Below are 22,667 nucleotides of genomic sequence, written 5' to 3' on the forward strand. Positions count from 1 at the left end.
CACACCTGTGTTATATTTTAATGTCTATTTTGGTCTTGGCCATGCATAACTTGTGTATATTCTCAATTTTCGATTGAATAAATTGCCTAGAGTCTTACGCCAGAAGGCGGTGGCTCATGGGCCAATCTGGTACTTTCGACCTCTGAGTTCTGTATGTCTTCAATTTCTTGCCATGGGCCGAACCAGCCTGACATTTTATTTGTTAGACAATTACAGCTATTCATGTTGTTCTTACTGGAGTATAACACCTCTGTATCCCTGATGTTTGCATGTTGGAGATCCGGTGCAGGAAAACATCGCTCTTTGTAGCACTCCATGGTGGGTGGGGAGCAGGGGTGCTGAATAATTTACTTTCACCATGGCAACCAATCACTCTGGTTCAAACCGCAACGAAAAGAAAAGACGTTTTGAAGCTGAGACTTTCTCATCTGCTTCTGTTCAACAAAATTCAAATATGTCACGATTTCTTGTAGTTGAATCTGGAACTGAACATCCTTTAAAAATGAATCCATTTGCAATTTGCAAAGCCATTGAAGGTATTTGCGGAGAGGTAAAAAATGTTTCACGGCTCCGGGGAGGCTCTCTTTTGGTGGAGTGTGCACGGAGACAGCAAGCTATCAATCTTTTGAATTGTACAATGTTTGCAAACACTGCAGTAGCTGTCTCTGAGCACAGAACGTTAAATTCAAGTCGAGGTATCATCCGCGACAGAGCCCGTTGTCTGGCTGAGATGTCAGAGGACGAAATACTTGAAGAATTAAAGGTACAACATGTCACGTCAGTGAAACGTTTCTCAAGAAAAGATGGTGAGACCTTCATTCCTACGAACACATATTTGTTCACCTTCTCCCTTTCAACCATACCCCAATCAATAAAGGCAGGCTATTTCAACATCGGAGTGGAGGTGTATGTCCCCAATCCACTCCGATGTTATAAGTGTCAGAAGTTTGGACATGGGTCCAAGACATGCAATCGATCGTCTGTTTGTTGCCGCTGTGGTAGCAATCATGACGGTTCTGATTGTACAGCTGAACTCAAATGTGTTAATTGTAATGGCCGACATGTTGCATCTTCCAAATCCTGTCCACTGTGGAAACTTGAAAAGGATATTTTGACTGTCAAATGTCAAAATAATTTGTCTTATCTGGATGCTAAAAAACTTGTTGCCAGCCGGTCTCCTCCATCAACACAAACCTATGCTGCAGCTGTCTCTCGCCCTTCCACAACTAGATCCATAGAATGTCAAACAGATTTGACATGGGCAAATTCAGAACATCCAATGCCTCTTAGGACAACTTCTGAAAGGCAGACACCTCAATCAGATACTACAACATGTGACATTTCTCCACCATCTAAGATCATGAGTGAAACTTTGACACAATCTTCAGCAGCTCCAGAAATGCCAGCTACTGTACAAACATCAACTGACACGTCTAGAAAGCAAAAGAAAAATCAAAACAGGAAAATTACAACAAAGATCCCGGCTCCTACTGAAACATCTGTAGATGTTCACAACTTCTTTGATCCTTTAGAGATGGATGTTACTCCATCCTCACATCACAACAACAGTTGTGACTCCTCTTCACATTCACGTGAGCGATCTCCTGTGGAACCGCCATGAATCATTCAAATGTACTTCAATGGAATTGCAGAGGGCTTAGGCACAATTTTAACGAACTACAGTTATTAACAACTGATTTAATTCCATCAGCAATTTGTTTACAAGAGACGTACTTAAAAAATACTGATAAATTTGATTTAAGGCAGTATAGTTCCTATCATTCTTTTTCTCCTCTGGGAGATAAAGCTACTGGAGGTGCTTCTATGTTGGTGGGGCGGGGCGTTGTTCACAGTCCTGTTCTGCTTGACACGAATTTACAAGCAGTTGCAGTTAGACTTACACTGCATATTGCCTTCACACTTTGCTCCTTATATATTCCTCCATCTTCAAATCTTCAGCGTAAAGATCTACAAAAACTGTACGACCAGCTCCCAAAGCCCTGTGTCATCATGGGTGATCTAAATGGGCATAATCCTTTATGGGGAAGTTCAACCATTAATCAAAAGGGAAAATTGATCGAGGATTTTGTTTCCGATAATGATCTTTGCATTTTTAATGATGACTCCGACACTTACTTACACCCTGCTACTGGCACATATTCATCTTTAGATCTGTCTCTGACGGACTCAGTTTTGTTAAACGAATTCTCATGGTCCGTTCACGATGACCTATGTGGGAGTGACCATTTCCCCACCGTGCTTAAACCCATTTATCCCACTGATGATCCTCCTTCACCTCGATGGAATTTTTTGAAGGCTGATTGGCCTTTATTTCAATCTTTATGCAAAGATAAACTACAACCTACGTCTTTTCAAAATGTTACTGACCCGATTCAGTTGTTCTCAGATCAACTGAATGAAATTGCTGATGAATCAATTCCTAAGTCCTCTATCAACCCACGTGTTCGTAAACCATGGTTTGATGACACTTGCAAACATGCTAGGAAATGTCGTAAGAAGGCGGAGAAATACTTCCGTAAACATCCTACTGTCCATAACTTGAACACCGTCAAAATTTCAAATGCTAAGGCGAGACGTCTATTCAAACAAAATAAACGTCAATCCTGGCAGAATTATGTCTCCAAAATCAACTCTCGTACCCCTATGTCCAAGGTATGGAACATGATCAAAAAGATCAAAGGCAAGGGATCAAATTCTACAGTAAACCATTTAAAGGATGGCGACACTTTGCTAACGGATAAATCTGCTATTGCCAATAGACTTGGGAAAACTTTATCTCAACATTCGTCTTCATCTAATTACGTTCCCGAATTTCAAAAATATCAGCTTCAACAGGAAAAGAAAAAAGTAAAGTTTACATCTGATAATGGTGAAGATTACAATGAGGTATTTTCACTACATGAGCTACATACTGCTTTAGGGCAAGCTCATGATAAAGCAGCAGGCGCTGATAATATTCATTATCAGCTACTTAAACACTTGCCAGAATCATGTCTTGAAACTATGTTGAATATATTCGATGATATTTGGACAGCAGGGACATTTCCACCTTCATGGCATAAAGCCATTGTTATCCCCATACCCAAACCTGGGCAGGATCATTCTGATCCATCAAATTACCGACCTATATCTCTCACTAACTGTGTTTGTAAAACTATGGAACGCATAGTAAATAATCGATTAGTGTGGTACTTGGAAACAAATAATCTTCTTAGCAATATACAATGTGGTTTCCGGAAAAACAGAAGTACTATCGATCATTTAGTGCGTTTAGAATCGTTCATTAAAAATTCCATTGTAAATAGACAACATGCTGTATCGTTCTTTTTCGATTTAGAAAAAGCTTACGATACAACATGGAAACATGGTATTTTAAAGGATCTTCATGATTTTGGATTAAGAGGCCGTTTGCCTCATTTTATATCCCAGTTTTTAACAGACAGGCAATTTCAAGTCCGAGTGGGTACAACCCTGTCTGATCATTATAATCAGGATCAGGGTGTCCCACAAGGCAGTATTTTGTCTGTCACTTTATTCAGTATAAAAATAAACAGTTTAGCAAAAGTTTTAAATGATTCAGTTCATGGATCACTTTCTGTGGATGATTTTAATCTATCTTGTCGGGGTAAAAATATGCACACAATAGAAAGGCAATTACAATTATGTCTAAATAAAATTAACAAGTGGTGTCTAGAAAACGGATTTAAATTTTCCAAATCAAAAACTAATTGCATACATTTCTGCAGAAAATATAAGCCACATAAGGACCCTGAACTTTTTCTGAATGGCACTCCTATCAAAGTTGTTAAGGAGGCCAAGTTCTTGGGACTTATTTTTGATAACCACTTAACTTTCCTCCCACATATTAAATACGTAAAAGCTAAATGCCTGAAGGCACTCTACTTATTGAAAGTAGTTGCTAATTCAAAGTGGGGAGGGGATCAAACAACTCTCTTACACTTATACAGGTCACTCATACGATCAAAACTTGATTATGGCTCCATCGTCTATGGTGGAGCCTGCAAAAGTAATTTACAAAAACTCGATACCATCCATCATCAAGGCCTGAGGCTTTGCCTTGGAGCTTTTAGAACGTCTCCCATTCACAGTCTCTATATAGAAGCAGATGAGCCTTCTCTTAAACAACGCTGTTTAAAATTATCTTTACAATACATCACTAAATTATATTCTAATCAGTCCAACCCAGCTTTTGAATGCATATTCAATCCTCTCTACGAAGATCTTTACAATAAGAAATAAACACTTTCTCCACCACTCGGAATCAGAATAAAATCTGCAATATCAGCTTCTAATATTCAACTCCAAGATATAGCTCCTACTAAACTTTTCTCATCTCCTCCTTGGCAAATGGTGAAGCCAGAGGTAGACCTTACATTAACAAAACTAAAGAAATCAGACACTAACGAATTAATTTACCAACAAGAATACAGTCAATTAAGAAACAATTATGACACTTATAAATCTATCTTTACAGATGGATCCAAGGATGGTGGCGCTGTTGCTAGTGCCACCGTCATTGGATCCAGAACAATATCTTCACGTTTACCTGATAACAGTTCCATATTCACTGCAGAAGCAAACGCCATTTTTACAGCACTTAAATATATCAGTAATCAAGCTAAACATAAACAATTCATACTGTTTTCAGATTCTCTTTCATGCCTTCAGGCGATTAAAAATATGTCCCCTAAACATCCACTTTTAATCGAAATTCTCGAATTATTTAATGATCTTGCTACTGGCCAATATGACATCGTCTTTTGTTGGTTACCAAGCCATGTTGGTATCATTGGTAACACAATGGCCGATGCTGCTGCAAAAGCAGCACTCAACAAATCTGTGACACCACTTCTGATTCCATACACTGATTTTAAACCCATGATTCGATCTTACATCAGAGATCTTATGCAACAGAAGTGGGACGCCCAAGTAGGTATCAATAAATTACATGAAATTAAACCAAATATCGGTTACACCTACTTGGGCTGTCAGTCCAGATTTGAAGAGGTCATTATGCGCCGATGTCGTATTGGCCATTCAAGATATACAAATGAATATATTTTAAAAGGTGAGGATCCTCCATTTTGTATCCCTTGTGATGAGAGAATCACCGTCAAGCATGTCCTGCTTGATTGTGTTTATTTTTCCATCACAAGGGATAAATATTTCAAAGTTTCATCCTTAAAGGATCTTTTTAGTATCAATGCTCGTTTAATTATTGCCTTTTTAAAAGAAATTGAATTGTTACATAAATTTTGATTGATATGTTTTGTATATAATATAGTTCTTATACTTGGTAAAATAAATTTGATGTCTGAGATTGTTAGTGGCTGTATCCTTGAAGGGGGTTGAAGTAACGTAAAATTATTGTCCCCCTGAGAGGATATGTAAGACCACATCATTCATAGTTCATTTATTCTTGCCACAGTTTTAGACGTAGAATATTTGTTTATTTTAAGTGTTGGCTAAATTGCATATAATCACCAGCGGCTGAAGGGATGGTGTAAATCCTGCTGGGGAGTCGTGCAGGTAGCAAAAGTATTGTAAGTCCCCACGGTCCCCAGTAAGGTGGCCTAACTTTGGTTGCTGGTGATCTATAGCCCATTTTTATATTGTATTGTTGATTGAAAATGTATTGTTTTTAATGTTCTCAACTAGTTTTAAAATCAAAACTGTGATACTCTAGTTATTTTTACTGTCCTTCGATGACAGATATTTAATCCATTCAAATCTTTGTATTTTATATCAGTTCTCGTCACGATATGGCTGAAATACTGCCGATGTGACGTTAAATATTAACTTACTCACTCACTCACCCACTCATGAGGATCATGCAACTTGGGCATTTGTGTTGACACAAACAATGTCAACTTGTGGCAGGTGTGACACTGGTCATAACATCAGGTTGACACGTGTCATAAGAAGTTCCAGACACAACAATAAGTTGGATAGATAAGATATTCTGCGACTTGGTCTTATATTGAAGCTGCAAAACTTAATGAATGCCCCTTGTACATCCAAGGCTTAGAAATGAAAGAGTCTTGGTTCTCAGGCACCACCGCATGATCACAAAGTCTGCTGCACGTTGCGTTTTTATTTCCATTTCCCCCAAAAAGTAATCCTTAAATATTCCGCGTCTCAAACACACAACCCCATTAGTGAAATGCTACATTACTGAACACAATTGGGATCCAACATATCATGCAATTACTTCCCTTTACATCTGCACTGCTTTACTGCACATCTCGTGTTATGTGTTAAGGTCTTGGCGGCAGAGTTTGTGTGCTTGTTATGCCGTTTGCAAAGTTGGTCAATGAAAAGATGAAATTTACAATAAATCATCACTAGAAATGTTGATTTACAAACTCAATTGTATTTGTGTACCGTAAGCTGGACAATGTTTTATACTCAGAGATTATAATAACATGTGTATTTGTCTTGTAAAATAAGCTGGAAATAGCAATCAGCTGGTTATACATTTTCTCCACAATCGATGAGTGATTTAGTTTTAAAAATACTTAATATGGAGGCTTACCTCCTCGTATGACTACTGAACGAGGCGTTATAGATGATACAGGGGTGAGGTCAGATGTTAAAAAAGAGTCCAAACCTTACTCAAGCGAGAGAAACGGATGGGACGAAGGGAGCTATGTACTACCCTTTGCCGAACCCGAACAACCAGCCTTTAAGGTTGCTCCCTGAGGTTTCTTGGCCGCCGAAGGCCCATATTCGGAAGATGCAGACTGAAAGCACCTATCATTCTGTCGTCTCGACGCTTTTGTCTGTGGAGTTCAAAATCCTCATAAGTCTCTACAAAGTACATATCTGTCAGATACCATAGCAGTCATTGCACTTAATGTGAATCATGTGTAGAAAAAGTTTCCAGTTGTCACAAACTTTCCTTTTCTGTCTGTCCAGATTGACAAATAACTCAAGAACTCAAATACTCAACAGTAAGTTGTTGTTCTCCTTCAACACAACGTATGTCTGCACTCTGGTGCGATGCGAATGAAATAGCAGGGCAGGTCACGTGGTTGTGCGGCACGAGATCTATGCATTGCAAGAGTATGTGGTGATAGTGATGACCATTGTTACGGCTGGGATGTGTTCAGGTTAGGTGTTATTTGAAACTGGAAATGGATTCAAGGATCGTTTCCACTCTAGGATTGACTGAAAACAGAGAAATGCAAAGTGTGAGATTAGTACAAGTATAAACAAAATCAGGAGCATAGTCAAAGTGCATAACTTACATTCCCGGAGATCTTTTGCCCGCAATTTTCCTGGTTCTTGTATGAGAACCTGCGCAACAGCATACGGACTCTCTATGACTGATGGGAACTTGATACCCTGGTATTCTATCTCCTGATTTAACAACAGTAAAACAACTCTACAGTAAAAGCAGTAACAATTCACAAGATTTATGACAAATCATTAACATTATTTGAGCAACCCATGCTTGCCGTAAAAGGCAACTATGCTTGTCGTAAGAGGCGACTAACGGGATCGGGTGGTCAGACTCGCTGACTTGGTTGATGCATGTCATCGATCCCAATTGTGTGGATCGATGCTCATGATATTAATCACTGGATTGTCTGGTCCAGACTCGATTATTTACAGACAGCCGTAATATAGCTGGAATATTGCTGAGTGCAGCGTTAAACAACAAACCAACCAACCTACTTTCAAATATTTCACAAAATGATGAAAATTGATATTTCCATTGAACAAAACATAATTGTGAATACACTTTTACAGATGTGATACTAAATTCATACTCAGACAAGCATGTACAATAAGCAACATATAAACTAAATATGTGTGTGTGCATGCGTGGATGTGTGTGTGTGCTTGCAGGCGTGCGTGTGATGTCACAGATGAACATGAATGCACCACTCAGACACAGTATACTCTGAGACGACCAGTTCTTGTTTTAACCCCTTAATGGTAACACCAAGCACCATATTTTAAGGTCTTTTGGTATGACGTGGTTGGGCATCGATCCCCCAAACTATCGCTCTTCAGGCAGACGTTCGACCATAAGACCATGGAGGCAGTCTCTTATGACCACAATTCCCCCATGTAGGGGCATGTTATAGTTGCATCATTATTTTCGTTACATTGCTGCATTGTTACCTTTTTTTGAGTCACTAAAGGACGTTTATTCCCTGATGGTTTCCGTTTGGATCTCGCACGGTCCAGTGGAGATAAGCATCTGGGGTCAAGAACCTCAGAATTTGCATAGGTGCTTTCAGATATTTCCCTGCATAAATCAAACAAAAGTTATCACTGAAAATAATTCAAATGATATTACCTATACTACATCAAAGCCTAATTCGTGTAATTTGTGTTGTTATCAAACTTAAAAGTCCCCAGATTTTCAACAGAACTCCTCTTCACTGCCTACTATCCACAAATAGTAATACATGCAACTAATATTATCTTGGCCATGGGCATGCACATGGCGAGAAAACCTCTCTTCTTTCCAAAATCTAAATTCTAGATACAGACTCCTTACATCTTCCAAAAGAAAAAATCTCATCAGTCTGTGTAGCACTTGGCGACGAACTCTCAGAAGTCCATCATGTTGAAGGACTGAAATTAATGCTGATCTATACTCTCCCACTGTTTTATGATGAAACTTCTTATCCTGGCGGAGAAGTAGTCATGGGTCTAGATTCTAAATCATTTCTTTCACTTGAAGAACTTGTCCCATCTGTTATTATAGATGGCAGAAAAAGAAGGTCCCCAGATATAGCCATCACCTCTGATGCTAACTTGCGAGTAATCCTGAGGCATCTTGTCCAACACAAATTCCAAGTGTGAAGATGCAGACTGTGTAGTTTGCTGAATATTATGTCTGACCTGGAATGACGGAGAAGATCCTGATGCTGTGGTAATTTGAGTGGAGATTGTCCATGAGCAATGGAGCAAGTCTGGGAAACCATAGTCGTGTCGGCCTTTGTTGAATGATTATACAATTTGTCTTCTCTGTCTCATAGATAAGCCGAGGTATTAACTTGGTCCTTGAAATCTGTATCAAAATGTTATGTGCGGTAGATGAGAAGATAGATCATCAATAGTGTCTTGAGGTGAGATGTAGATGACATTGTGAACGAGCTTGGTCTGTGATTTTGATGGATGAATAAAAAAACCAAGATGATATACACTGAAAGGCAAAAGAAACGTCACTTTTGAAAATACTGATAAAACTTAACAGACACTGGCAGTTACATGTTCTGTGGTCAATAAACTCATTTATCGTTCTACTGCTTCTTTTTGTTGCCTTAAAGTCCATTTAACAATTGAATATAAAATGGAGTGCTTTGCCCAAACGCAGCCTACAGAAGTGCAATGGGACTCAGTTGCGGAAAAGTCTTGTCAAAAACTTGATGCACGTGCATATGGTGGATGGTATGGGTATAAAAGACACCCAAAACTGTTAAGCTGGCTTTCGTTATTTCGATTCATCTGCCATGCAAAGATTATCAGGAAATGAGAGACAACAAGCGATCGGAAGACTGCAAGCAGGCCAGAGTCCACAGGTCGTTGCAAATGCATTCAATGTCGACGTCGAAACGTATCGTTTGCAACATCAACACAACACCACCAACACCACCGACGACCGACTGCGTAGTGGTCGGCCTAGAGTCACTACTCCCAGACAAGATTGGTTCATGCTACGCCAACATCTGCAGAACCAATTCCTAAAGGCCACTGAAACAGCTCGGCAAACCATTGGCAACCACCAGCGTGCCATCAGTGATCGTACAGTCCGACGTCGCCTAACTGCCAACAACATCTCGTGCCACTGTCCTGCTCGTGTACCCATCCTGAGAGATCGTCACCGACAGGCCCGACTGCAATGGGTCAGGCAGCATCAAATTGGCGTCAACAGCAATGGAGAAGAATCATCTTCACTGATGAAAGTCGCTACTGTGTTTCAACGGTGGATGGCAGAGTCAGGGTCTGGCGAAGGAGGGGCGAACGTTATGCTGATGCTTGTGTTATGGAACGAGACCTGTGGGGCGGTCCAAGCATCATGGTTTGGGGTGGAATCGGACTGAACCAGAGAGTGGGATCAGTGGTCTTTCAGAATATTGGTCCAGGCAGGGGTAATGGCATCACAGCTCTCCACAACATTGACCAAGTCCTCAGACCCCATATCGTGCCTTTTTTGGCCCGTCATCAAAACCACACCTTTCAGCAGGACAGCACCTGTCCCCACACTGCCAGAGTCACCAGGGACTTCCTCCAGCAGCAAAACATCCAAATCATGCCTTGGCCTGCTCTCAGTCCGGATTTGAATCCCAATGATCACTTGTGGGATGAGATCCAACGCCAACTCGAACGACGTACGCCCAAGGCCAACAACTGCAGCAGAACTGCGTGTAGCGTTCCTGAGGATATGGGCCCATATCCCAATGGCCTTCATCAACAAGCTAGTCCACTCCATGTACAGGAGATGCGTGGCAGTAGTCAACGCCCGTGGTGGCCACACCAGGTACTGATTTTGAACCCCCCAGCTGTGTCTTCTTGTGCCTCCCCAAATTCACAATTCGCATAAACATTCCCCAGACTGTTAATTTCATGTGGGTCAAACACTGACTTTCTCCGATGTCTTTACTTACATATATAAGCATTTGAAAATAAAGATATTTATATGATACATCCACATGATGTTTCTTTTGCCTTTCAGTGTAGAAGTTGAATGAGAAATATTTCTAGCTTCGTTCCGTCCTTATCTGATGAGGGCTTGCAAGAGATAAATAGTGTGTTTCTATGATTTCATGCGACACAGGAGTCTGTTAAGATGATCCACAGCTTGTTCAAAGCAGGAATGGAATAGTGATTATGTCCTAGCGGTCAATGTGCTGCAGACTGCTTCTCAGCAACAAACTGTTGTTGCAATCTAAGAGTAATTGTGTGCCAATCCTGTGCTTGAGTGATCGAAGTGATGTCAATTGCAAGTAATTCTGACACTCTGGCAACCATGGCTAGGCAGAAAGCTGTCTTCCTCGAAGCAAGTAGGAGGTGAGGTGAGGTGAGGTGAGGTGAGGTGAGGTGAGGTGAGGTGAGGTGAGGTGAGGTGAAATGGGGTTTAACGTTGCGTCCAAGATTATTGCATTTATATAGCGACGTGCATGTACGTGTGTGTGTTTGTGTGGCTGCTTGTACTAGTCCGGACTGATGCCGATTTATAGTGCTAGCACACTGAGATACCATGCCGCAGTTGAACATGAATACCCCACTCAGACACAGTATACTGACTCAGAGCCGACCAGTCCTTGTTCTAGCCCCTTAATGCCGAGCGCCAGACAGGGTAACAACAAGTACCATCTTTTAACGTCTTTTGGTATGACGCGGTCGGGGATCGAACCCCGGACCTTCCGCTCTCCGGGCGGACGCTCTACCACTAGACCACGGAGCTGGTGAAGCAAGTAGGAGTACAGTTTCAGCCATGGGCTCATATGGTGTTTCCATCAAGGCTGTCAGGACAAAGGATAAACTCCATTTTGGGAATGTGTGTGGGTATTTGATATCTTCCAGTAAGAATGACTTCATAAGCCGATTGAATACTGGGTGAGTATCTGTATCACATGGAAAACACGAAGAAATAGTACTTGAATCAGAAAAACATGTTGGGCATGAGCTGATCTGGTAATCCGGATTAATGGAAGCGCATGGGTGGTTGGCCGAATATAGTCTATTCTGGTGAAGGGCCCCTGGTGAAGTCATGTCAGCCGGTTATTAATTATGCTCACTGGTGCACAGGGTGAACACAGTTTATACTGTTTATAGATTAATTTATTTTTGAGTTCAGTCATCATTCAGGCACCCCCTGGTGATGACTTCAGACAGTGACTAAGAAAAGATTCTAATCTTCACCAGAGAGGACAACCTGCTACTCCTTGCCGATGCTGCTGTCTACTACTGTGACGGAACATTTGAGAGGTGCCCTGACGTCATAAACATCACATCTAGCCGGATACTGATCTCAATGGATTGTAAATGTAAGAATCTGTATTGATGTACATATGTATATGTTTATATAATGTCAATGATGAATTGTGTTTCATATCCAGGGTTCTTTCATACAGATTATGGTCAGTACATCAAAGAAGCATGTGCTAGTCTAAACATGGGGATTATCTGTTGGCATATCAAAGAAACCAGCTACGTGGAATGACCCTGCTGATTGTGTCACGATCGACTTCATTTCTGATTTGGTCTTATGCATGCAAAAAGGTGATTAGTTCCAACAGGACGAGCAGAAAATCGATGTGTCTATATGAATTCATTATTTGGATGTGATCCCAACTTATGAACTTTGCTGTTATCCAAGTGAATAGTCACTAGATAACTTGTAACAGTGCCCGTTGCCTTAAGTATGAAGTTTCCGTATAGATTCCCTCTTGAACTTTGGTACTTTCATTTTTTGAGAACAAAATCTCGATGACCACATGCCTCCTTGGTTAGGTAACAGACATTCTGTTTAAAGGGAGCGAGATTTCCCATAAACAGGTTCCACTGATGGGCCGCTCAGCAAGCTTGGCACCTTCCTAGTGCATAAACAGCTTGTACCTCAATGGTTTACATACAAATTGCTCTCCATGAAATTGTATGCCTCTGGTGACTGTGACTAGGGCTGGGACAAGTCAAAATTTACTACCTGGATACCAAACCCCTTATTACCTTACACTACCCGGGTAACTGGTGCAGGTCTCGAGTTAGGAAGAAATGTCTGATTTAGAATTCTTTTAGCTGAGCCCTGGCAAAAAATATTTAGATCAATGTATAAAACAATCTTGGGATACATACACTGAGGTTAACTGAAGCGGTATATTTACTAAAACATGTAAACAAGTTTGAAGGAATGTGTACATAGTCAGAAAGAAATGCGAACATTAGCAATTTGTTGTGAAACCATGGAGTTTTATTGTTACTGTCATTGAACAATATATCACGTGACTTAACACAGATCGGGGTAATCAAGTGGGTACCTGGATCCTAGTCAGGACCTACCCAACCCGAGTATCCGAGTTAACCTCCCAGCCCTAACTGCGACAATGTTGATTGTTGAAAATTGGCAGTAAGGGTATGCTTCTTGGACTGGGCGGTCATCTAGTCATGTGAGACGGCTTCTGCGTTAGGATTGAATCTGTGAGCAATCGCTGCTAAGTTAATGACAATGCTCTTACAGTAAACTAGATATGAATGCTGTTTGATCTTGGCGTTTGAAGAATCTCCTGACAGTTATCTCCATAAACCTGTTGACGACTTCCATGTTCTTGAAACTGGTGATAGGTACATTCATCTTGAGCGGAGGTGAGAATGGCAAGTTGTGAGTCTTCTATGTTGTTTTCCTTGTGTGTAACTTGTAACACATAAGCCCAAAGGACGGGTATTGCACTAAACTGAAAACAGACACTAGTTCCGTAAACCCTGGTCACTCTAGCCTGTACCATGATGGGTCTTCCGCATCGGTGGATCTGAATTCCGGCATCAGATGATAAACACTTCCATGAGCACAGTGAATGTAAAACTGTCCAAAAATTGCTGACAGGATCCAATTCCACATCACAACTGCCATACGGTGCACCTTTAAGATACATATACCAATGCTTCCTTGAAATGAATGGTAGACTGACAAAACTGCAGACCAATGGGAGGGGGTCTCATCTCTGCCAAGACTGGGCATGTCCTGCATGCAGAGTAACAGCCAATGTCAGAGGAGTGCATGTCATCAGAGCTCTCTGATGAGATTGGATGTCTTAGGCAATATTTCCTGTTGTCTTACTTATCAAGTTGGTGTGCCTTGGGAACGATTTAACCTCTACTTCTGGTATAATGAGAGGATCATGGCTCATGAGACGTGTCTCCAGATCCACGAACTGAAGTGATGCAGCGTTAGAAATTGGCACTAGTCCTATAGTCCTTACCAAACTGCCTAATAGTAAAGGTATCCTAAGTACTAGTAGATATTGGCCCATTTTAAGGGTTTTGCTATATGTTATCATTATAAGGACTAGTGGACAAAAACTGTAAGTTTCTAACCCTGGTCATGTCAAGAATGTCGGTCTCTAGGCTGACTAAATTTCTCGTGCCATGTGGATTTGTATGCCGGTCTTCTGTGGACACAATTTCAGATCTGTCATCCTCAACCGTGTCCTAAGTACGAGATAAGTTTGCTTGTGTCTAACAAAACATTTGCTGTTAACTCAAGCACACATAAAAGGTGTGACTTTTCCTGCTCCGCGTTTGCAAGGTGACACTGGGCTGAAAATACGGTTAACCTTCAGACTCATTATGGATGACAGGCAGTGAAGGAGATGTCTGTTGAAAAACTAAAGGAATTTATAAGTGTGATGACTTTTGTTGAATGGCTATAATGTGATACTGGTAGGGTATTCGAAGGAATTTTATTAAAATCTAAATATTTTTTACATTTGTAAACTTATCCTGCATTACTCCTTGATGCATTTCCAGCTGTTTTTTGACAGAAAGATGAAGCTGTAAGAGGTCCAGCTGCAGAAGAAGTTGTTCCAACTAGGTGTGTGGCTAATACTATCACACAACGCCAACGTGACCTTGGAAGTGATGACGTCATGTATTATCACATGACTGTTAGATCGTAACATCTGAAGACATCGTGGGGCGGTAGCTCTGCAACAGGTGGGCCACTTGAGATGTAGAAATGCAGGATAAGTATACAAATTTTACTAGATTTTTTAACTTATCCTGCATTATTCCTTAATGCATCTTTATCAGACGGTATAGCAGAGGGCATACCATCAGATGCGGTCCTCTGTGACACAAACTCTCCAGTCATTGAGATCATCATTTGCACACTTCTGCAACTACTTCGACCAGACCTGCCCACGGATGGAACGAAAGCATGAGTACATCGTAGTAAAAAGCAGCAAGTGAAATTTTCGTGCACTAAAGTCTAGAAACATGAATTACCAAGCTAAACTGGTGATTAGCAGAATAACTGAGTTGTGTAGGGGTGGCTCCAGAAAGGATGAGCATTTAAATGGTGACGATGATTGGTGACATGCTGGGCCACGACCACAGGGCAAAAACCATGAACGCCTTCGACATCTTCCAAGGCCACATTCCTCAGGTAAAGGCTTGCGAAGACAGTGTCGGACCTCCATAAACACACAACCTTGATGGCTCCAATAGAGCAATTACTGAGTAGAGCCATCGTAAAGGCAACCACTCGAATCTCATGAGGGTTATTAACTCTCAGTGGATCTGGTTTGATCAAATTCTCTGCGAGCACTATCTCCGTCTCCATGGAATCATTCCGCCAAAATTAAACATACTTGATTAGTCAAGGAGAATCTGCAGGATCTTTCACAGAAACCTCACCATGAGGCCCTGCACTGCCAAAGGCATGAGGAAACATCAGACCTCTGATGTATGAAAGATGATCGCGTGTCCGGTATCTGGATAGTGGTTGGCTTTGACGACCCCCTCATACGATGAAGACCCTCATCTGGGTGTGTGCCATGTTCCCCACCTCAAAAGCAGGGATGGGGAAACCATCCTTCCTAAACCGAGGAACTTGTAAACGCCAGCAATAAAGATAATATCACAAAATCTTCGTTCATTGCTGAGACCAGATCCTTCAGGACATGGACAAAAATAGTGTCTCATTTATCTACGCCCATCCGGGAGTAACTGCGGCCAAGCGGCCAAGCGGCCAAGCGGTCAATCATCCAGTCAGGGACTTGGTTACGGCTAGATGAGTGTCCTTCTCAGGGGAAGATTTGTTGTACAGAGGCACAAAAGAACCTTCAGACAAATCCGAGTGGAAGCCATATGATATGCACACATTATTAGATGCGCTATGCAGCTAATCGTATTCCTTCCTGCGGACAGGGGAACGGATCCTGGAGTAGTGCCTAGATCGAGACTTCGAACTGCGTCGAGAAGATCCTGGAGAGGCTGAGCCATGAGAGGACACCGCCCGAGAGGTAGAGGCACTACTCATTACAGCAAGAGGCACCAGTGGAGCAGGTGTCTACGCACCGGAAGCACCGAGGACATCGGGGAGGTCGTCGGCGCCAGAATAGGCAAAAGGGGCTATTGACATGTAGCGTGTACACAGGCGCAGGTGCTTGTGTAGTCATCAGTGCCCGGGGTGGCGCCATCTCCAGTGAAGTCATCAGCGTTTAAGGAGACGTAGTCTGCATAAACAACGACATGTCATGCCCAAAAGGGAGGTGTAGGATGGATGCTTTCCAAATGAAGCAGCCTGCATGTCTGAGAAACCAAGGGTAGTAGGTGTTTCTGCGTCTGACGTTTCCTCAATACCATAAGGTATTTGGAGAAGGCTTGAGGGATGATGGGACAGCAGAAACAACACTAAGGTGTTGTCGAACAGGGGTCCATGCAGTCCAAATACAATGGGTGGGGATCCCTGGTAGTCACCTGACAACAGCTGACTGATGGTTATTTCGGCATGATTCTGCACTTTCTGGAATATAGATGACCAGTCTTGTTCATTTTGGCATGCCAACCCTCAACAGGATTTGTGGTTCAGGCCCCATTGTTGCTGAAATGGTTCCACATTGTTCTATCAGGTTTCTCTACCCACTGCAAGGTCACATAGACCGCAAACTGAAGTAGTGCAGGGTCGGCGGCTGGGTTGGCAAGGTCGTCGTCTTCAATGGCATGCCACCAGATATTATCCATGTCACCAATCCTCACCAACTACAGCAAGGCACAAGCACGTCTGACAAACAGGATCACGACTGGATCAGTATTGAATCTTGTCTGTAGTCCAAATCTCTGAACATTTCGCCATATGGCCTGTCTGTAGTGAGCTGGGAGAAGAGTTTGGGGCATATACTGAAGGTATCATCGCAAAAGAAGGTATCAGCTGCTGCAAGGTGTTGTAGGTTGTCTGTCGTGGTGAAGATAAGCATCTTGTCGTCGCTGTGCAGAAGGAAGTTTGCCGTTGATGGTTGTGGGCTGGGTTCATGGTGGTGATCAAATCATGTGCTGCGTTGATGGTTGCAGGGCATGTTGCACTTCAGTGTACACTGGCCTCTTAACTCGGTACTTATGACCCCCATTTACAAGCCATCAACCACCATGGTTGTTGGGAATGAACTTGATGTTTACCTGCACGTTTGCCATTTGCAATGAGGAAGAGACGTTAGGACCATATTTATATGCTCCCATTATGTCAGTGATTTCTGATCACTCACTTAACTTACCACTATGCAAATCATTGTAAATCACTTAAAATTCAAAATGTTTTCTAAATGATTTAATACTTTCATATAGTGAAAACTACTACCATCAACCTGCTGGCTCATGAGGTTAACCGTTGACCTATAGCTGTTGATTGTCTAAGTGAGATCAGTTCACCTGCCACCTTTGGACATGCTCATTTCCTTGTGAAAACACCACCACTGTTAAATAATCCCACCAGCCTGGTGGCAAAGTGAGGATAAGCCGTCTTGTTACTGTGGCAATAATACAACAAGGCATAAATCTTTAATTTAAGCAAAAGTCGTATTCATAATGCATGTAACAGAACAATGAGAAACTGCCTGGTAATTTACAACTCAAAAAGTCATTGGATAATTATTATCATTATCATTGGAGAAAATTCCACAACAGAAAGTGCAAACAAACACTTGAACGCCCACACAAAGAGTATAGGCAATATACATGAAACAATTACCAAGCAATAAACAAGAATTCAAGACGCACGGCACGAGAATGTGACCACACTGAGAATACAGGATGGCTAATCATTGCTAATCATGCTAATTGGAACAACATTACACCTGATATTAGTGTGACTAAGAGGCACTATCAAACGCCAAAGATTAAAGCAACAAAATGGTGAGACATGAAGTCAAAAACCATACGCAATATACAATCACAACCATAACATAGAAATAGAAATAACAAGCAATGAATGCCAGTAGATTCTGGACACATCTAGTCCATTTGATGACAAACAGTAATGTGATGATATGTGACATCGTTGCTTCCATGGTCACGTGAATGTTGTGCGATAGAATTGGCCACACACGTAGTTGGAACAACTTCTTCTTGGGTACAATCAAATCCCTGCAGGTATCATTGAATGAGACCACAATGTGAACTGTTCATAAACCCTACTTGTGCAGAGTTCTGCTAAGAAACTTAACAAGTGTGGAGAAGGACCCCTTTCAGCATAAAAACATGGGGTCATTTTCAAAACACACAAGCCACACTCTGAGAGATCATAAAAAAACTTCAAATCCGATACGCAGTTTATTGATGCAGAATCCCCATCCACATGTAATGCTTGTGATACATAATGTTTCCCATGGCTTCTTTCTCAGATGTAACATTACGTATTGCTACAACAACGTCCATGTCATAGAACTTGTCTCAACTGCTTGTTTGTGATCACCGTTAGCATGTCTCTCGTTCAAAATTATAATTTTGCCTTGTCATTGAATTAGATTTCACATGATTTATGCAAAGCTGACATGACATATTATATCATATTATAGTTATGCTGTAACCATGTGTAGTTGCGATGCCAGGTTCTACCTTTCTCAGTCTGTCACTGTCGGGTTGCGCCATGTGAAACTTTCACTAACGTTACCTGCGGTTGGTGATAATGCGAAATTAAGGTCATTTGAAGCAGAAACATCTTTGGCATTATCAGAAGACGGTCTAGGCTGTGTTGATGAAAAACAGAAATGTAAAATTGATCTGTCTCTGAACATTTTTCTGACTGTATGCTCTCGGATTTTGCTGTTTGGCCATGGTTTATTAGTTACATAAAAGAACTATTGAAAATCATCCATAATGACTACTACTTGATTCTGATTGGACCATTTGGGACTTTCAGCAAATGAAAGGCGCAGACAGCAAAATGAGACACGAAAATGGGGAAGTTTTCATTAAAATATTGAAGCAGCAGTGCGAGTGATGTAAAATATTTTTTGAGACAGTCAGTGGCCCCCATTAAATTAAATGAAATAAACCTATCTGAAGCATAAATATTATGCACCAATCAAAAAATTATTGCGTAAATCCTCAGCAGAACACTGCTTGTTGCATATTTTATTCCAAGAATATTTTCAACTTTTGTATCCGAAAATGTACTGTTGTTAAATAGGTAAATTGGTAAAGTGATAATCTGATCTCAGTTAACCAGTTTAGACCAGATATCTAAGAGGTAAGTGTACCTAGGCAACCTTCAGACATAGAAATAAACTGGCAAGACCTTTGAAAAAGTTGATTTCTGAAATTAACATAATGTCAGGCCATGTCAGATTGAAAAAAACCTTTTCCTAGTTGTAGCACAGAGCTTACTTGAGAAGCCCTGGTGAGGAATGTCCTGAGAAAGTACAGAGGATGGGTTTAGAATTGAACTGTGAGATGGTCAGCTGTATCTTTGCCTGCACTGTTTGGAACTCCCGGGGCATGAACGTTACTGTCACTTCAGCCTTGCTGTTAGCTGGCACAACACCTGCAACATACAATCAATGCACCATCAATTAGATCTTTTCATGATGCTGTCATGAAAACCAGCCCCCTTGGTAAGAGCAGCAAAGTAGTCACAGCAATACACAAAATCACTGTTTATGGGTTCTGATGTGGGGACAGTTTCAATACATTTTGAAAAAGACCAAGTCACACAGTGACAAGAAGTACCGTATTTCGCCGTCTATAAGGCGACCCCAAGTATAAGGCGACCCCACTGTACAAGCTTTCAAAATCGATGCTAATTTATATACCCCATCTATAAAGCGAATTGGAATGAAGAAAGACACCAGCGCATACACAATCCCTACATTTGCAATAAAAACGTGTTTGTCTTACGCAGAAAACAGTTATATCATATCCCTTCAGTGAATTCAGGGAAACGAACAGATCATAACAATTAAACTTGGTCAGTACCAATTTGAAATTTGAGATAAAACATCACTAGACATGATGATTTACCGATCAAATTGTATTCCTGTTCTGATAGGCATTGTTTTATATGCAGAGATTAAGATTACCGAGTGTATTGTCTCGTAAACTAAGCCAAAAGCAACAATCAGCTGTGCACACGTTTCTCGGAATCTGCTGGTGATTCAGTTGAAATTACCCAATAATATAACTTTAAATAATTTTGATACAATGATGGTATGAATTGTATCTGAAACTATTATTCTATCAGGAATAATTTATTCCAATATCATGTTATCATAGTTGCAGCTTCACTATCTACATTTGAAATAAATTAATAACCATTAGCGTGGCACTTTGGTACAGCTAATCGCTATTGCCATTTATTTTTTCGTATGGAACAATTTGACCAATCACCGTCGATGCTCCCGCTTTCGCGATAGCAAAAACTTTATGTTTACATATAATAGTCCAACTACAACAAATATGACTTTCAGCAAGTCATTTATATATATCCATTTTCTATACACTGAAGTTTGTTCCAAGGCTTCAATAGCGGTATTATGATCATGGTTGCTGTAAATAACAGTGAGTTTTGCGATCTTCCCATCACTTCAAATACGATTTCACCAAAATTAATGCAAGCAATATTCAATGAAATTTTGAATAAAATTAATCATGTTAATAAAATAGATTACAAACATAAGTCCAGATATTAAATGAACATTTTTTATAACTATACATTGTAATTACATGATTATTTTGCGTACTGCAGTACCGATTTGTTGACATGGTATTTCCGGTGCATTCTGGTTCCATTATGTTTTTGCCAAAGACAAATTTAATACATGCTTCATGGGTTGATGTATTTAGTATATAGAGTTTATCACGCAAGTGTGTTTGGGGATGGTAAATATCCTGCATAAAGAATAAACATTGTATTTAGCGAGCCTGGGCAAGCTAAATACATTGTGTTTATTCCTAATACAGGATATTTACCATCACCAAACACACAAGCGTGATAACCTCTTTATCATATAATGTCATTCTTTAATTCTGTGCTTCAAAATCGCTTTCCCTCTCTCAAAACATTACCAAAACATTGCGAGTTTTCCTGGAATGTGCGCATTAATATTTATTACGTCACAGGGTAAGTGATGTGTCAGTCGGACAGTGACAGTAGCCAATATAGTTCCAACTGAAATCTGTTTCTTATACAGTGGCAAAGCAACATATACACAAAAAAACAATTGATTTTAATTGCCTTTCGCGGCAATCCATCGGTCTGTCCGCTAGAGTAACTGCCCTTTGTCAAAGGGAAGCTACTCTAACCCTAGTCTTTGAGACGTCACGGCCATGGTCAGACGTTGTTGATAGGCGGTCTGTCCTATCATTACGTTAAGAAGTGTAGTCAGATGTACACACAGCGACAAAACAAAACAAGGTAACAATTCCAACATATTTCGGCCAAATCCAACTATTTTAATTTGTGGAGAAGGTTTCAAGCAGCAGAGGTCTACAAGCACAGATATGGCTACTGATCCCGCTTAGCTAGGCCTCGTGCCCTCGTAAAATTGTTTCGAAATTAATATCTCCAAAGTGGCCAAAACTTATAAAATGCCTTAGCTACGTCACATTTAGACACTGATTTTCAGTATATTAGACTGTTCTTTTGATAATGATAGCAATTATCCCTGTATATCATCCAGATTCCCAATGGTTAATTCTGACTCGATCGCCGAATGACGAGGGCGACGCCATGTTTGTTTATAAACAGTGAAAGTAGTCCCTACTTGACCTTTGATATTTGCATCTCTATCCGCATATGACCCCAACGGATATCGTTTTTATCTGTTGGCTTTATCCTGCCGAGAAACCTACCCATTATATGATAAATTACTTTATTCCGTTTGTCTCTTATTTGATAAACAAAATGAATATTCTTGACAGGAAGAAAGTTACTTTCCTTAAATCAATTGAACAGAACTGTTTACTGATATGTAATACTAACAAGCATGAAATACTCACATCCACTGCCAATATGACATGTCGGGTGTGTGCAATGCATTAGCTCCTGTGAACTATGTTCACTGGGCCTTTTTGTAAAGAAATATAGTACGTTTTTCAAGATCTGCTCCGGAAATGAGGACTACCTCCATTTTCAGTCTAAATCAAAGTCGTTGTCATGGAAACTCGAAAAATAACTTTTTTTTAAATCCCAAACTATCAAAAGGCACCAGTTCACCACTAGATCTATCTATGTGCCAAGTAGTAAGAAGAAATATGGTACGGTTTTCAAGATCTGCTCCGGAAACGAGGACTACCGCCATTTTCAGTCTAAATCAAAGTCGTTGCCATGGAAACTCGAAAAATAATTTTCTTTTAAATCCCAAACTATCAAAAGGCACCAGTTTACCACTAGATCTATCTTTGTGCCAAGTTTGGTGAAGAAATATGGTACGGTTTTTAAGATCTGCTCCGGAAACGAGGACTACTGCCATTTTCAGTCTAAATCAAAGTCGTTGCCATGGAAAATTTTTATTTTTTTAAATCCCAAACTATCAAAAGGCACTAGTTTACCACTAGATCTATCTATGTGCCAAGTATGATGAAGAAATATGGTACGGTTTTCAAGATCTGCTCCGGAAACGAGGACTACCGCCATTTTCAGTCTAAATCAAAGTCGTTGCCATGGAAACTCG

At 40.7% G+C, this 22,667-nt stretch overlaps 1 protein-coding gene across 3 annotated transcripts in view; it reads right to left on the reverse strand.

Annotated features, from left to right (window-relative positions):
* LOC124118005 (cilia- and flagella-associated protein 221-like) overlaps positions 1-22,667 on the reverse strand; it is a 244,435-nt gene that overhangs the window by 154,537 nt on the left and 67,231 nt on the right. For all 3 annotated transcript variants that reach the window (XM_046480041.2, XM_046480039.2, XM_046480040.2), the window contains exons 6-8: positions 19,384-19,540; positions 8,176-8,302; positions 7,293-7,404 (exon numbers count right to left, since the gene is read on the reverse strand). In XM_046480041.2, coding sequence (XP_046335997.1) covers positions 7,293-7,404; positions 8,176-8,302; positions 19,384-19,540 — 396 coding nt within the window. The remainder of the gene's footprint in view (positions 1-7,292; positions 7,405-8,175; positions 8,303-19,383; positions 19,541-22,667) is intronic.

The sequence above is a fragment of the Haliotis rufescens genome, unplaced genomic scaffold (genome assembly GCF_023055435.1).
Source record: "Haliotis rufescens isolate VD_foot unplaced genomic scaffold, xgHalRufe1.0.p SCAF_10, whole genome shotgun sequence".
In the NCBI taxonomy this organism is placed as follows: domain Eukaryota; kingdom Metazoa; phylum Mollusca; class Gastropoda; order Lepetellida; family Haliotidae; genus Haliotis; species Haliotis rufescens.